The sequence below is a fragment of the Astyanax mexicanus genome, chromosome 21 (genome assembly GCF_023375975.1).
Source record: "Astyanax mexicanus isolate ESR-SI-001 chromosome 21, AstMex3_surface, whole genome shotgun sequence".
In the NCBI taxonomy this organism is placed as follows: domain Eukaryota; kingdom Metazoa; phylum Chordata; class Actinopteri; order Characiformes; family Acestrorhamphidae; genus Astyanax; species Astyanax mexicanus.
The window spans coordinates 9,985,667-10,002,235 of record NC_064428.1 but is presented as its reverse complement, the minus strand read 5'-3'; the positions used below and the strand labels follow the sequence as shown (position 1 = coordinate 10,002,235).

Here is a 16,569-nt window from a genome sequence, read left to right as displayed (position 1 = left end):
TGCATTTCTGCCTTTTTTCTTTCCTTATTTTTCAGTTTTGTTTGAAAACTTCTCTGGTGTGCACTTCTAAATCTGGGTAATGGTGAAATCTGCAGGACAGAGGCAGCACTGCATGCATCTGTACAGAACCTCAACACTGTAGAACTGAGGGTCAATAAAATAATAACAGGATAACATCACTACCTATTATTAATTTACTAATAATTGTTTATCTTCTACTATTAATTATTTAGTACAGTGGTACTTAAGGCATCCTGAGGTGGTACACCAGCAGTGATGTCAGTAATGCCTTACTTTATAACACGTTACTTTAATTACGTTACTATTTCCAGACCAGAAATCACTTAAATAGAACCTGTCTGACAACATGAAGCAGATAAAAGATCTCAAAAAGCAGCACATTATTATACCCTGATCTGAAGAAATTCAACAACAGATGAAAAAACTAAGTCATTGATCGTCTATCAGTCTGGAAAAGGTTATACAATCATTTCTAAAGCTTTAGGACTCCAGAGAACCACAGTGATTCACTATTATTCACTAATGGAGAAAAAACTTAAAACACTGGTGAACCTTCCCAGGAGTGACCAGCCGACCAAACAACTGGAGCTGCTTTGCTACTTCAGGATCTGGATAACTTGCTGTAAGAGATGGAAGCAGGAATTCTGCTGTTTACCAGACAATCCTGAAGGAGAATATCTGTCCATCTGTTCATGACCTCAAGCTCAGGTGTACTTGGGTTCTGCAGCAGGACAATGACCCAAAGTACACAAACAAGTCCACCTCTGAATGACTTAAAAAACTAAATTCTGGTTTTGGAGGGTCTAGTTAAAGTCTGATTGAGATGCTGTGGATGATCTTAAACATGACGTTTATGCTGGAAAATCCTCCAATGTGTCTGAATTAAAACAATTCTGTAAAGAAGAGTGGAACTAAATTCCTCCACAGAGATGAGAAAGACTCGTTATCAGTTATCATTAAAGCGTGAATACAGTTATTGCCGCCAAGAGTTATTAGATTTAGGAAGCAAGGGCTAGATTGATTTGGCTAGATTGATTTTTTTTCCTTTAGTAAAATAAAATGATCCTTTATAAAGTGATTTTTATATTTACTCAGGTTATCTTTGTCTGATATTAAAGTTTAATAATCTGAAAAATATCAGTATGACAAAAAAGCAAAAACAAAAATCTGTAGAGGGCAAATAATTTGTCATGCCACTGTATGTATCCAGTTTTATATTCATTTTTATCTCTTATAAACTCTCTTTTCTTCGTTTATTTTATTTCTTTTTCATATTCAGTGAGTCTGATGTCAGTGTCCTACATTTCTTTTAACACCTCTATTCTCTTTGGCAAATTGAGTTTTTTCTTTTAATTACTGTTTTTATTTACTTAAATTACCAAAAACTTTTTTTCAATTGCAGTTTCATTATTTTGTTCATTTTCATTAACAATAAAAAACTTTTATTTTGAAATTGTGTAAAATTATCGTGATGTTTAATTGGAATGCAGGTGTAACGTAATTTCCAGCTCCATCATCAGATTTCTGAGGTAAACTGAACACAGCACATGATAATCTCACATCTGAAGAAGAATTTAATATCAGATTATCAGTTTCTGTACAGAATATTCTCAGATATCAGATACAGGACGCTCATAATCATTTCATATAACAGATTTCTGTGATGAAGCTTAAAAAGCACTGAGATCTTCTGTTTTGTTCACTGATATCTGTCCTATTTATATTTATAATATTTACTGTTCTTAAACAATAAACTCACAATCATAAACCATATATTTACAATCATATATATTTAATTACCAATAATAATAAACTCACAATCATAAACAATATACTTACAATCATATTGTAACGCCACAGACGGGAGTCAGACGCTCGCGGTAAAAACAAAACGAGGCTTTATTATTAAGCACGTAAGCAGATAGCGTAGTCGGATAACAGGCGTGGGTCAAAGCCAGAAAAACAACCAACCAAAACATCAGAGCCGAATCACAAACCGAAAACGAAACCATAAACCAGAAGCAGAGTTCAAATAACCAGAAAATCACAATACAAACAAAACAAAAGGATAGAGCAAAAACTAGTGATGCTACCCTTGAACCTGAAGCTTCGAAGCGTGTGTTGAAAAAACGACACGCATTGGTTCGAATCACTGAGCCGATGCTTGATTCGTTCTACAAAGATCACGTGACCAATGACGTCCGAAGCTTCATTTCGGCACACAACCACGTGACTGCTTCAGGGAAAGATTCAAAAGCGGCAAATCCTGGCGCGCAGTTCGAGGGTTGTTAGCGGAGATACAGATACAGAGACAGAGAGCGAGAGAGAGAGAGAGAGAGAGAGAGAGAGAGAGAGAGAGAGAAGATAAGATATAGATAGATCATATATAGATAGATAGATTAGATAAGATATAGATAGTAGATAATAAAATATTAGAATGGAACCAGTAAGAAAAAGAGGCCGTTCTGAAGTTTGGGAACACTTTGAACTTTTGCCATCAAATAAGGTAGAAAATTATTATTTAGAAAATATAAACTTTGGAAGAAAACTATGCCTTTTAGACATATGGCATTTTATTAGTTCTGTAAGAGTGTACAATAATTATATATATATATATATATATATATATATATATATATATATATATATATATATATATATCCTCATAGTTCAATGTGTGTACTGTCATGGCATACATCCAGTAAAAGTGTTGCCTTATGACAACATATTTTGAAATAATTTTTATACAGAGATGCACACCATTTTTAAATGTTAAAATCCCTGTATGCATTTCCTGGTTTAAAAGTTGTGGATGTTTTGCCTCAGGTGAAGTGCCTAGTCTGCTCTCAGCAGTTGGCTTACAACAATAACACCTCTTCACCTCTTCAAAGACATTTTCGAGCAAAACATGAAAACATTCCTTGCCAAAGCCGAACAACTCTGTCAAGTACCCAAGGTATTGCTTACTCTTTTTTATTAGTTTACATATTCTATCCTTCATCGTATGCCACTCATTATTTATTCTTTCTTGTGAATCCTGTGTATTATTTGGCAAAGGTCACCTTCCAACATAGATTGGTATATACACAGTATGCCAAATTCTAGTGAATCACATTACAAATTCTGTACAATTAAACATATGTAACATATCCCTATATTTGTTCAGGGCCAAGACAACAAATGCTTGACAGTGCTTTGGTGAATATGATTGTTAAGGATTTACAGCCCTTCACAATAGTGGATGATGCTGGATTTAGGGAGTTTGTAGGTATCTTGGATCCTACTTATGTCATCCCATCAAGAAAAGCGTTGAAAAGTATGGTGGAAGCTAAGTACACAGAGACAAAAGAAAAGGCCAAAGAAGAGGTGCAGAAAGCCACAGCTGTGAGCCTTACATCTGACATGTGGACATCTATACATATGGATGCATATTTGGCCATCACATGTCACTTTATAAATGAGAAGGATGAGCTATCAACTTTTCTGCTGGGAGTGGGAAAATTCCCAAAGTCTCATTCTGCTGAAAACTTGGCTGAGGTGAAGACAGCTCTGATGGCAGAGTGGGGTATTCAGAAGAAGGTGAGATGTCTTGTGACAGATGCAGCACCTAATATGGTGGCATGCGCAGGACTGTTAAAAATGCGTCACACAATCTGCATTGCACATGCCTTAAATTTGATTGTAAAGAAGGCCATAGATCAAACACCTGGACTGGAGCACATTAGATCAAAGGCCAGAAAGATTGCTGGATATTTCAGATCCAGCTCAACTGCTAAAGAAAGACTGTTCCAAATGCAAGGGCAAATGGGTAGGCCTACACTTAAACTCATTCAAGAAGTAGAGACCCGCTGGAACAGCACTTTTGCCATGCTGCAGAGGATGTATCAGCAAAGAGAGCCAGTTGGTGCCGCTTTAGTCACACTGAAGACAGATTTGACACCTTTGACTTCAGAAGAATACCACACCATTAATGAGTGTCTCGGTGTGTTATCTACATTCAATGAAGCAACCACTGAGTTATCCGAGGAACGGAGAGTGTCAGGATCCAAGGTAATTCCCCTCATTCGAATGCTGAGACATGCCTTGAATACAAAGCAGTCACAAGCACAGGATGAAAAGTCAATACAATTGTGCAGCAACCTGTTCAGATTGCTAAATGACCGAGTGTCCTCCTATGAAACAATGAGCATCATGACACTGGCCACTCTTTTAGACCCACAATATAAAACTGTGGGATTCTGTAGCCAGTCTAATGCTCAAGCTGCTGTTAAACGTCTCACAGGAGAATGTGCAACTGTAATAAGGATCCAAGAACAACAAAACACTCCATCTACTTCCAGTGCCACCAGTCAGCCACAATTAGAAGCAACAGTAGCCTCATCCAGTACTACACCTAGCACAGGTACTCCCTATGAAACTTTGTTTTTACTTATAACTGTCATGAAAATGTAGTGCCAAATGCTTTAAGAAATATTTGACTATTATGCTTCTTAATTCTTTCAGGTGAAGGGCTGTTGGATTTGTTGGACAGCCATGTGGTAGAAACCAGGAGAGTAAGAAATGCCACTGCAGATGCCACTGTTGAGGTCCAGAGGTACCTAAGTGATCCAATCATACCACGGACTGAGGATCCCTTGAGATTCTGGGCATCACAGAAAAATGTGTATCCCCACCTTTATCATCTTGCACTGGAGTTTTTATGCACACCAGCCTCCTCTGTCCCGTGTGAGCGGATTTTTTCAAAGGCTGGAGAAGTTGTGACTAAAAAAGAAACCAACTGAACCCCAGCACTGTGGAAAAAATCTTATTCCTAAATAAAAACTAAATTACACATGTACATAACCACGTCCATTAAATATGTGCCCCCTGCCCCTTACACAAGCACCTTCACCTTTATGAGCATACATTTCTTTAATCAAATTCTTCCATATCCCCCATGCAGCATATCTACATGAGCCTTGCCTATGGAAAAATAGGCAATGGACTAGTGATACATGTAAACATGTTACAAACCCTGCTTGGAAAGATGTGAATAATAGTCAATAATATAATTTTAAAATTTGGTATATTAACAGATTAATAACATGGTGAAGGGAAAAAAGCAACAATGTGAATGCAATTAGAATTACAAGTGTAGTTTCTCCAGTGTGCCTTATCAAGGTACATTCTAAGTGTATTATATATTAATTAAAAATATATTACAGTTATGTCTTTTAATATAATGCATTAAATTATCCAGACATCAAAGTATTCTTCCATTTCCTTTTTTCAGTTTTTATTTAAACCTCAAATGTCATGTAAATGCACTGGAACAGGTTTAAAAACTGTAAAAAGACAAAAAAAACGCCCCTCGTCCTTTAAATACACAAAGCACTTTCAGGTTTTGCCCACCAGGTGCCGCTGATGTCCACTGTGTTATGAAGCTCCGAGTAATGAACCTTTTTTCGATACAATTAGGAAAAAGGCTTCAGTGCTTCAGAAAGCCTCGGTTTGCCATCACTAGCAAAAACGTAGTCGAAAAGAACAAGTAAGGGTCATTACACGGGTAATACAGACAGGAAAATAACGCTCAGTATATCGCTGGTGAACAGGGAAAATACCTCGCAACACGCGAGACAAACAGACAGGTATTTATACCTAAACTAAATTACTAACACCTGAACACAGTCTAGAATTCCGGTGACGTTGACCGCACGAATGAGCCGCGGTTGGCTGAGTCCGAACACGTGGTGTTGTCCGGTGCATGCTGGGAGGTGTAGTTCCGGACCGGGGATTGTCCATAGACGGGAACGGCAGAGTCAGAAAAAGGAACTACAGAGTCTGTGGTAGGCGTCACACATATATATTTAATTGCCAAAAATAAACAATAAACTCACAATCATAAACAATATATTTACAATCATAACTATTTAATTACCAATAATAAACAATAAACTCAATAATACACAATATATTTACAATCATAACTATTTAATTACCAATAATAAACAATAAACTCACAATCATAAACAATATATTTACAATCATAACTATTTAATTACCAATAATAAACAATAAACTCACAATCCTACACAATATATTTACAATCATAATGATTTAATTACCAATAATAAACAATAAACTAACAACAATATATAAACAATATATTTACAATCAGAACTATATATATGCCAATAATAAACAATAAACTCCTAATCATAACTAATATATGTTTACAATTGAGAATAAATCAATAATCATAAAGATTGAATCAAAAATAAATATTGTTTATATTATATAGATGCTCTAAGATAATCATTAATAAGAATATTGATTAATTATAGGTAATATTGTTCTGAACTGTAGATTATTAAAGAAACACACTCACAAACACACACACTCTCACACACATACTCAAACTCACACACACATACACACACACACACTTGTGAGTTTATTCTATACCACACAAACGCAAAGAACCATAAACCAAAAACCCAGCATAGAGCGGTTCAGTGAATGTGGTGTAGAATGTGTGTAGGTGTGTGAGTGTTTGTGTGTGTGTGTGTGTGTGAGGGTGTGTGTGAGGGTGTGTGTGAGGAGGGTGTGTGTGAGGAGGGTGTGCGTGTATGAGAGGAGATGGTGTAGAAGGACAGAGTGCCGGCGGGACAGTCCACATACACTCCTACTCTGTTAGAGGGAGAGGGAGGAGGAGGGAGATCAGTGCTGTGTTTATTGTGAAGAACAGAGTAACTGTTATTATAGATCTCCAGACTCCAGGACTTTTCATTCTCTCCAAACCGAGAGTCTGAACCGTCTCCTTTCCTGCTGATGGTTTTATAACTCAGAGCTACATCAGGTTCTCCTCCTCCGCTCCACTCAGCCTCCCAGTAACAGCGTCCAGTAACTCTCTCTCTACTCAGAACCTGCTTCCACCCATCAAATCTCTCTGGATGATAAGGATACGACTGCAGCTCCTCTCCTCCCCACTCCACCCTCCTGTTCTCTTCACTCAGAGAGAGATAGCTGCTCGCTGTGTTTGGATCCAGTGTGAGATCACAGCCGTCTGAACACAAGAACACACATTAGAGAGAGAGTGCACGTGAGTGTGTGTGTGTGTGTGTATTTAAGAGTGTGTATGAGTGTGTGTGCGTGTGTTTTGTGTAAACATTTGCGTGAGTGTGTGTGTATGAGTGTGTGAGTGCGTGTTGGTGAGCGTGTGTAATTGAGTGTGTGTGTGTTTAAATGTGTGCATGTGTGTGTATTTGAGTGTGTATATTTAAGTGTGTGTGTGAGAGAGTGTCTGTGCGTATGAATGTTAGTGTGTGTGTATTTGAATGTGTGTGTGTGTGTGTGTTTGTGTGTGTGTGGGTGTGTGTGTGTGTGTGTTTGTGTGTGTATGTGTGTATGTGTGTGTATGTGTGTGTGTGTGTGTATGTGTGTGTGTGTGTTTGTGTGTGTGTGATTGTGTGTGTGTGTGTGTTTGTGTGTGTGTGTATGTGTGTGTATGAGTGTGTGTGTGTGTGTGTGTGTTTGAATGGGAGGTAAATGCTACCAAAAATAAATCAAATGAAAAATTAAAATGAAAAAAAGCGTTTTGTGATTTCTTTTCCCAAACGTGTGAAAATATTATGATAAAATCAAAAAACAAAATTTAAACTTAATTTTTCACTTGAGCACGGGTCACATGTGACAAAAATAACATTTAAATAAAAAATGTTGTCATTTCATCTTCATCACCATACGGGTATTTTACACTAAAATGAAAAAGCTTTTTGTGAAAAGAAAAATAAAAGATTCACTTTGTTCTTTCCTTTTCTTAATAAACTGAATAATACATATCAAAACTAAAATCTAAATGCAATGGTAGCGTTTTTATTTATAAAATAAAAAGTTAAAGGAAGATTAGCGCTGTCTGCTGGTGATTTACTTTTCATTTCTCAGGTATTAAATGAATTTGTGTTTTTTCCGGAGGTTCAGTAGTTGTAGCTCCACCTACTGTTAATTTACATGTATTTGCTGCTGAAGATAAAAACAAAAAAGAAAAATAAGAAATGAAAAGTAAATCTCCAGCAGACAGCGCTAATCTTCCTTTACCTTTTTATTTTGACACTTTTAATTGCAAATGAAGTGATTTAATTTGTTGTTTTTTTTTTGTCATAAAATTTTCACACGTTTGGTAAAATAAAGCACAAAACTGTATTTACATTTTCATTTTAGTGTTTTATTTTTAGTTGTTTGGTAGAATTTACCTCCCATATTTTTGAGTGTTGGTTTTTGTGTATATTTGTATGAGTGTATTTGAGTGTGTGCGTGAGTGTGTATAAGGGTGTGTGTGCATAAGGGTGTGTGTGCGTATTTAAATCTGTGTGTGTGTGTATTAGTGTGAGTGTTTTTGTTTTTGTGTGTATTTAAATGTGTGTGTGCATGAGTGTGTATTAGTGTGTGTGTGTATTTGAGAGGTTATGTGTGTGTGTGTATATTTGAGAGCATGTGTGTGTGTGTGAGTGTGTGTGTGTATGTGTATTTTTCTGTGTATGAGTGTGTGTGTGTGTATGTGTATTTGAGGGTGTATGAGTGTGTGTGCGTGTGTGTATTTGTGTGTGTGCATTGGTGTGTATTTGTGTGTGTGTGTATTTGAGGGTGTATGAGTGTGTCTGTATGTGAGAGTGTATATTTGTGTGTGTATTGGTGTGTATTTGTGTGTGTATATTTTTGAGTGTATGTGTCATGTCTTGGCCCTGTCTCGTGTCTTTGTGTGCTTTCCCCACGTGACCTGTGCTCCCCTGTGTCTTCCGTCTCAGTACTTTTCCACCTGTGTCTCATTTGTAGCTCCGCCCCTTCCCCAGGTGTTTCCAATTCTAGTGTGTTTGTGTTGCTATAAATAGCCCTGGTCTACCACTTTGTCTCTGTCGGTCTTTGCACTAACCCCTGTTGTTTGTCTATCCGTGTCTCTTTGTTATTTCAAGCCTTAGCCCTAGCCCTAGTTCCTTGTTTTCATCTTCTTGTTTCTTGTTCCCTTTAGTTCCCTGCTTAGTTTATTTATCCTTGTCTAGTTTAGCTTCTTGTTTGTTTTCCCTTGTATATATATATATCCCTGCCCTGTTTAGTTTTGTTTATCTTCTTGGTCATTCTTGGTAGTTTCTAGTTTCTTTGTGTTCTTACCTCGTTTGTTTCTTTGTTTATTTACTCCCTGTTTGTTTATCATTAGTACTCCTTGTTTTGCTTAGTTTATGTTCTCTAGTCTTACTGGTTTGTTTTGGTTATTGGTTATTTGTTTATCTAGTTTCATTTATTTGGTTCACTCCCTTGTTCCTTGTATATATCTCCCTGTTCAGTATTTAAGTGTTTACTTGTTTCTTGTTTCTTTGTTACTTGTTATTTATTTATTAAATTATTATTTATTGATTTCACCCTACCTGCACCTGTGTCCGCCTCCTCGTCTCCCTGCCTGGGTCACTCGTGACAGAAAGACCGACCACAACATGGACACAGCAGGTTCTGCGTGGACTGGCACCAGAATGGCGATTCGCCGTGCTCCTTGCGGGACCCCGGCGCAGGACACCTCGAGGCCTCAAGGACGCCGCAGGCCTCGGGGTAGGCGTTCTAAGGGGTCCCGCCAGCCGGAAGAAGACCCCTTTTCCGGGGAGGATTTTCTTGGGGGGGCGCTAAGGGCTGGTGCGGTTAGCCTCGGTGCCTCCGTGTACCCGAGGCTAAAGGAGCGGGAGCCGTGGGACTTTCTCGGGTGCGCTCCCAGTAGCTCCGAGGACGAAGAGGAGCTCTACCCTGCACCAGTCCGTGCTCCGTTACCGTTTCCCCCAGGGGCGGTGCTCTACCCGGCTCTCGGCCGCACAGCTCCAGAGGCCGTCCCGACTCCCGTCTGTTCCCCTGCAGCCAAGGTGCGCTCCTCACCGGCGGTTCCAGAGCTAGCTTCCCCGGTGGCTAAGGCGTTAGCTTCCCCAGCGCCTCTCAAGCTAGCTCCTCCCGCGGCCAAGACTCTGTCCTCACTGGCGCTTCCAGAGCTAGCTTCTCCAGTGGCTAAGGCGCTAGCATCCCCGGCGCCTCTCAAGCTAGCGTCTTCAGCGGCTAAGCCACGCTCCGTGACTTCTGTGACGGCTGTGAAACCGCGCCCCGAGATCCCCGCGGTAGCAGCCGAACCTCGCCCCGTGTTCCTCGCGGTAGCTGCCGAACCGTGCCCCGTGATTTCCGCGGTAGCAGCCGAGCCGCGCTACAGGACCTCCTACCCAGCGAGCCAGCCGCGAGCAGAGACTTTCCCCGCGCTTGACTCAGCCGGAGAGAGTACGAATCCAGTCCGGGATTTTGCGGCAACCGCACTCTCAAGCCCCACAGCTGCAGCGCCAGCACCTCAGGCTGAGGAGCTGGTTTTCATGGCGGCTGCAGAGCTGGATTCCGCCGCTGCGATCCAGCCTCTCTCTAGGACTATCTCCGCGGCAACCCAGCCGTGCACTGGGACTGTTATGGAGACTTTTCCCGCTCCGGTTTCTACCGGCGGCCCCGCGCTGCTTGCAGTGGACTTTACCGGCGAGGCTGCAGATCCAGTCCGGGTTTTCGTTTCAACCGCAGTCTCAAGCCCTGCTGCTGCTCCGCTGGATCTGCACACACCCAGCTCCGAAATTCTCTCGGCGGCCACGCCCATCTCCGAGGTGTCTTCGGCTGCTGAGCCACACCCCCGGACTCCTGCCGTGTCTGCAGAAGCTGTTCCAGTCTCCGTGTCTGCTGAAGCTGCTGAAGCCTCCGTGTCTGCAGAAGCTGCTCCAGCCTCCGTCTCTGCTGAAGCTGTTGAAGCCTCCGTGTCTGCTGAAGCTGCTCAAGCCTCCGTGTCTGCTGAAGCTGCTCAAGCCTCCGTGTCTGCTGAAGCTGCTGAAGCCTCCGTGTCTGCTCCAGCTGTTCAAGCCTTCAAGTCTGCTCCAGCTGTTCAAGCCTTCAAGTCTGCTCCAGCTGTTCAAGCCTTCAAGTCTGCTCCAGCTGTTCAAGCCTTCAAGTCTGCTCCAGCTGTTCTAGTCTCAGTGTCTGCTCCAGCAGTTCCAGTCTCCGTGCCAGAGCCAGCTGCCCAAGTCTCCGTGCCAGAGCCAGCTGCCCAAGTCTCCGTGCCAGAGCCAGCTGCCCAAGTCTCCGTGCCAGAGCCTGCTGCCCAAGTCTCCGTGCCAGAGCCAGCTGCCCAAGTCTCCGTGCCAGCACCAGCTCCCGCTGCCAGAGTCGCCGCGCCGCCAGCACCAGCTCCCGCTGCCAGAGTCGCCGCGCCGCCAGCACCAGCTCCCGCTGCCAGAGTCGCCGCGCCGCCAGCACCAGCTCCCGCTGCCAGAGTCGCCGCGCCGCCAGCACCAGCTCCCGCTGCCAGAGTCGCCGCGCCGCCAGCACCAGCTCCCGCTGCCAGAGTCGCCGCGCCGCCAGCACCAGCTCCCGCTGCCAGAGTCGCCGCGCCGCCAGCACCAGCTCCCGCTGCCAGAGTCGCCGCGCCGCCAGCACCAGCTCCCGCTGCCAGAGTCGCCGCGCCGCCAGCACCAGCTCCCGCTGCCAGAGTCGCCGCGCCGCCAGCACCAGCTCCCGCTGCCAGAGTCGCCGCGCCGCCAGCACCAGCTCCCGCTGCCAGAGTCGCCGCGCCGCCAGCACCAGCTCCCGCTGCCAGAGTCGCCGCGCCGCCAGCACCAGCTCCCGCTGCCAGAGTCGCCGCGCCGCCAGCACCAGCTCCCGCTGCCAGAGTCGCCGCGCCGCCAGCACCAGCTCCCGCTGCCAGAGTCGCCGCGCCGCCAGCACCAGCTCCCGCTGCCAGAGTCACTACCCCACCGGTTCCTGCTCCCAGAACTTTGTTTGGCCCCAGGTCCCATGTACCCAGGCAGGCACCGAGGTCCCCTGACTTTGTCCCCAGTACTGTGCCCAGGCTGGCTCCTTGGACTTCCCCTCAGACATTTGCCAGTCCTGGGCACCCACCTGTGTTTCTGGTCCCCATGTCTCTCCCTGTCTTGGTCCCTGTCTCTGTTTACGTCCCTGTACCCGTGTCTGTCTCTGTCTCTGTTCCCGTCCCAGTTACAGTGTTCGTTTCTGTCCCTGTTAATGTCCTCGTCCCTGTTCCCATGTCCAGTTCCGTCCAGTCTCCTGTTCAATCTCCGTCCCCTGTCCAGTGTCCTGTCCAGTCTCCGTCCACCGTCCAGTTCCCTGTCCAGTCTCCGTTCCCCATCCAGTCTCCGTCTCCTGTCCAGTTCCCCGTCCAGTCTCCGTCTCCTGTCCAGTTCCCCGTCCAGTCTCCGTCTTCTGTCCAGTTCCCCGTCCAGTCTCCGTCTCCCGTTCAGTCTCCCGTCCAGTCTCTGTCCTCTGTCCTGTCTCCGTTTCAGTCCCCGGTCTCGACTCCTGTTTTCCCTGGCCTCTCCCTGCCGCCAGCCCCCGGGGTTCGTTTTTCCGCGCCTCGGGAGCTGCGCGTTTAGGGGGAGGCTTCTGTCATGTCTTGGCCCTGTCTCGTGTCTTTGTGTGCTTTCCCCACGTGACCTGTGCTCCCCTGTGTCTTCCGTCTCAGTACTTTTCCACCTGTGTCTCATTTGTAGCTCCGCCCCTTCCCCAGGTGTTTCCAATTCTAGTGTGTTTGTGTTGCTATAAATAGCCCTGGTCTACCACTTTGTCTCTGTCGGTCTTTGCACTAACCCCTGTTGTTTGTCTATCCGTGTCTCTTTGTTATTTCAAGCCTTAGCCCTAGCCCTAGTTCCTTGTTTTCATCTTCTTGTTTCTTGTTCCCTTTAGTTCCCTGCTTAGTTTATTTATCCTTGTCTAGTTTAGCTTCTTGTTTGTTTTCCCTTGTATATATATATATCCCTGCCCTGTTTAGTTTTGTTTATCTTCTTGGTCATTCTTGGTAGTTTCTAGTTTCTTTGTGTTCTTACCTCGTTTGTTTCTTTGTTTATTTACTCCCTGTTTGTTTATCATTAGTACTCCTTGTTTTGCTTAGTTTATGTTCTCTAGTCTTACTGGTTTGTTTTGGTTATTGGTTATTTGTTTATCTAGTTTCATTTATTTGGTTCACTCCCTTGTTCCTTGTATATATCTCCCTGTTCAGTATTTAAGTGTTTACTTGTTTCTTTGTTACTTGTTATTTATTTATTAAATTATTATTTATTGATTTCACCCTACCTGCACCTGTGTCCGCCTCCTCGTCTCCCTGCCTGGGTCACTCGTGACAGTATGAATGGGTGTGTGTATATTTTTGTGTGTTTGTATGTGAATGTCTGTGTATTTGAGTGTTTGTGTGTGTGTGGGTGTATTGGTGTGTGTATATGTTTGTGTGTATGAGCGTTTGTGTATTTGAGTGTGTGTGTATATATTTTTGTGTGTATGAGTGTGTGTATATTTTTGAGTGTATGATTGTGTGTGTGTGTATTTTTGTGTGTTTGTATGTGAATGTGTGTATTTGAGTGTGTGTGTGTGTGTGTGTGTGTGTGTCTGTGTGTATTTTTGTGTGTATGTATGTGAATGTGTGTATTTGAGTGTTTGTGTATATTTTTGTGTGTATGAGTGTGTGTGTGTATTTTTGTGCGAATGTATGTGAATGTGTGTGTATTTGAGTGTTTGTGTATGAGTGTTTGTGTATGAGTGTGTGTGTGTATTTTTGTGTGTATGAGTGTGTGTGTGTGTGTTTTTTGTGTGTACGAGTGTGTATATATTTTTGTGTGTATAAGTGTGTGTATATTTTTGAGTGTATGATTGTGTGTGTGTGTATTTTTGTGTGTTTGTATGTGAATGTGTGTATTTGAGTGTGTGTGTGTGTGTGTGTGTGTCTGTGTGTATTTTTGTGTGTATGTATGTGAATGTGTGTATTTGAGTGTTTGTGTATATTTTTGAGTGTATGAGTGTGTGTGTGTTTGAGTGTTTGTGTGTGTGGGCGTATTGGTGTGTGTATTGTTGTGTGTATATGTTTGTGTGTATGAGTGTTTGTATGTGAATATGTGTGTATTTGTGTATGTGTATGTGCTTGTATATGTGTGTGTGTATTTTGTGTGTACGAGTGTGTGTATATATTTTTGTGTGTATGAGTGTGTGTGTGTATGAGTGTGTGTGTGTGTATGTGTGTGTATGAGTGTGTGTGTATTTTTGAGTGTGTGTGTGAGTGAGTGTGTGTATGAGTGAGTGTGTGTGTGTGTATGAGTGTGTGTGTGTATTTTTGAGTGTGTGTGTGTGAGTGAGTGTGTGTATGAGTGTGTGTGTATGAGTGTGTGTGTGTGTGTGTATATGAGTGTGTGTGTGTGTTTGTGTACTTACATTTCTTTAGTCCTGTTTTCATTCTGATGTTCCCTCCGTGCTCCAATCTACACACACACACACACACACACACACACACACACACACACACACACACACACACACACACACACGTTAATGCATATTTTGTGTTCTCAGCAACATCCTTGTGGTTTATTAATTATTAAATAATATATATCTAATCAAAATATACACATACACAGTAAATTGGACAGTGTTAAATAAACACTGTTAGTTTTAAGTTAACACTGGCAATTTTTATGTGTAGTAAAGAATATTTACTATATTAAATACAAATTACATAATAAATACAGTTTTTTCTGATCATGATTTGATGGTTTAATTAATTTAAACGGTAAAATATTGATTTGGTTAAAGTATATAAATCTAAACATCATTACCTGTATAACAGTGATTTAAATCAGAGGACTGTACTATAGTAACATTACTGACCACAGTAACACTGGTTATTATTACTATTATTAAGGGTTAAATTATGTTCAGTAAAAATAAACAGGGACGTTTAATATTGAATTTCTTTATTGAGTTAGATTAGATTAGATTTATCTGGTTATAAATGTTAGTTTAGTTATTATTATAGTTTTATTAGTTTTGTTAATAGTTGAGTTTTATTCAGCTGAGGCTAATAGGTGATACTCCTCTCCCCCTGCAGAGGACGCTCTTATTCTGAATCAGCAGGAAACTCCAGCCTCTGGCTGCTGCTAAACACTTCAGAATAAAGCTTTTACTGCAGGCTGGAGATACACTGAGCTCTGTGCTGCTTTCCCTCATTATAGAGCTATGAAATGTCCTTTTCTACATCCTCACTGCTACAGCTTTACACTAGTGATGACCATTACCAAGCTTCTGGATCATTAACACAGCTGAAGCAGTTTAATCAGAAAATGATTCAGTGAAGCTTCTGATACTCGTCTCTACGCTGCTTCTACTGTCCAGTTTCATTTCCTACAAGATTCATTCTGTTTCACTGAAGCTCATTCACACTAATAAACCTTTATAACAACTAAAATAAACCAGTTTCATCATTAAACCATTAAATAAACATTTCACTGACTCAATTCTCCATTTTATATTAACCACAGACAAAGATAATAAATAATACAAATTACATTCCCTTACATTCACAATTACAATCTGCACAATTTAATTACAGGGTTTTATTCTAAAACTGAATGTGTTGTGCTGTGTTGGGATTAGGATTTATCTTCTTTTTATTGATCATCTCAGAATATGTGATCAGATGGCACTGATGGGTGTCGATGGGTTCAGATATAAAATAGATCAGTTATAGATTTAGATTTTATTTAAAGGATTGGTGTGAAAACTGTGAGTAAATAAGGTATAAAATATGAAAAATATGACGGATTAAAACATCAGAACATGTTTCTCCAGTTTCAGTCAGTGGAATAAAGCGGGGATCTGAATCTTCACAGTGGATTCAGTGACGTAACGAAGCTTCGGTTACTGTTATAACCTGACTCTAGTGATTTTAGTGAGGACACTGCTTTAATCTCTGTATCCAGTGAAACATCCAGACTTTACACTGAAAGCTTCATGAAGCATTGTGTAACACCACAGTCCAAGATAAGCCTGTTCTGGATCAGTTTTATCAGAGAATGAAAAGATGGAGAATACATTAGCCGCTTAGCTTAGCATAGGGTCTGTTCTAATGGGTTCAGAAGGAGAATCTCACTCTCTGTACTTTTATATGATCTGTAATTCAGTGTTTTAATAAAGGATTTATTTCAGCAGCAGGTTAAAGGTTTTAAAGTGGGTTTGTGTTTCTGTTCTCCTGCTGTTTTAATACAGAACTCAGCTGTATAGCTTAGCTGCTCTGCTGCAGCTTTTTCTATAATTCAGCCTCTAAAAAAACATCATCTTCTCTGTGCTTTAACTACTGAAATGTGTAATAAGTGTTTATGTAAGATAATGAGCTTTATGTGAGTTTTATATTTAAAAGTTTATTTTATAATTGTTATGTATGTGAGACTAAAATGGTGCTGATTGTATTACAGTGTGAATTTTGGTACAGTGATTTTGTTCATTTAAAGGAATTAAGAGTAAAATAGTGCAGATTTCAGATGTTAATGTAATGTGCATGAACATCGCTAGCTCTTTTTAGTGGAACTCCAGCACCTAAAATGTATCCCAGCAGCCCTAAATAAAGGATGCCATCAAACACATTAAAACATTGCAGTAAGTTATTCCTGGTTTGTACATGTTTATTATTTATAGCAGTGTTATTGTTATTTACTGATATGTTGTTGTTTTGTTTTTATGGACGTG

The 16,569-nt window shown here is 41.5% G+C and overlaps 1 protein-coding gene across 1 annotated transcript in view; it reads right to left on the bottom strand.

Annotated features, from left to right (window-relative positions):
- LOC111188459 (uncharacterized) overlaps positions 1–16,569 on the bottom strand; it is a 268,277-nt gene that overhangs the window by 178,406 nt on the left and 73,302 nt on the right. Inside the window, exons 12-13 of the mRNA XM_049470050.1 lie at positions 14,263–14,309; positions 6,815–7,066 (exon numbers count right to left, since the gene is read on the bottom strand). Of these exons, the coding sequence (XP_049326007.1) occupies positions 6,815–7,066; positions 14,263–14,309 (299 nt within the window). The remainder of the gene's footprint in view (positions 1–6,814; positions 7,067–14,262; positions 14,310–16,569) is intronic.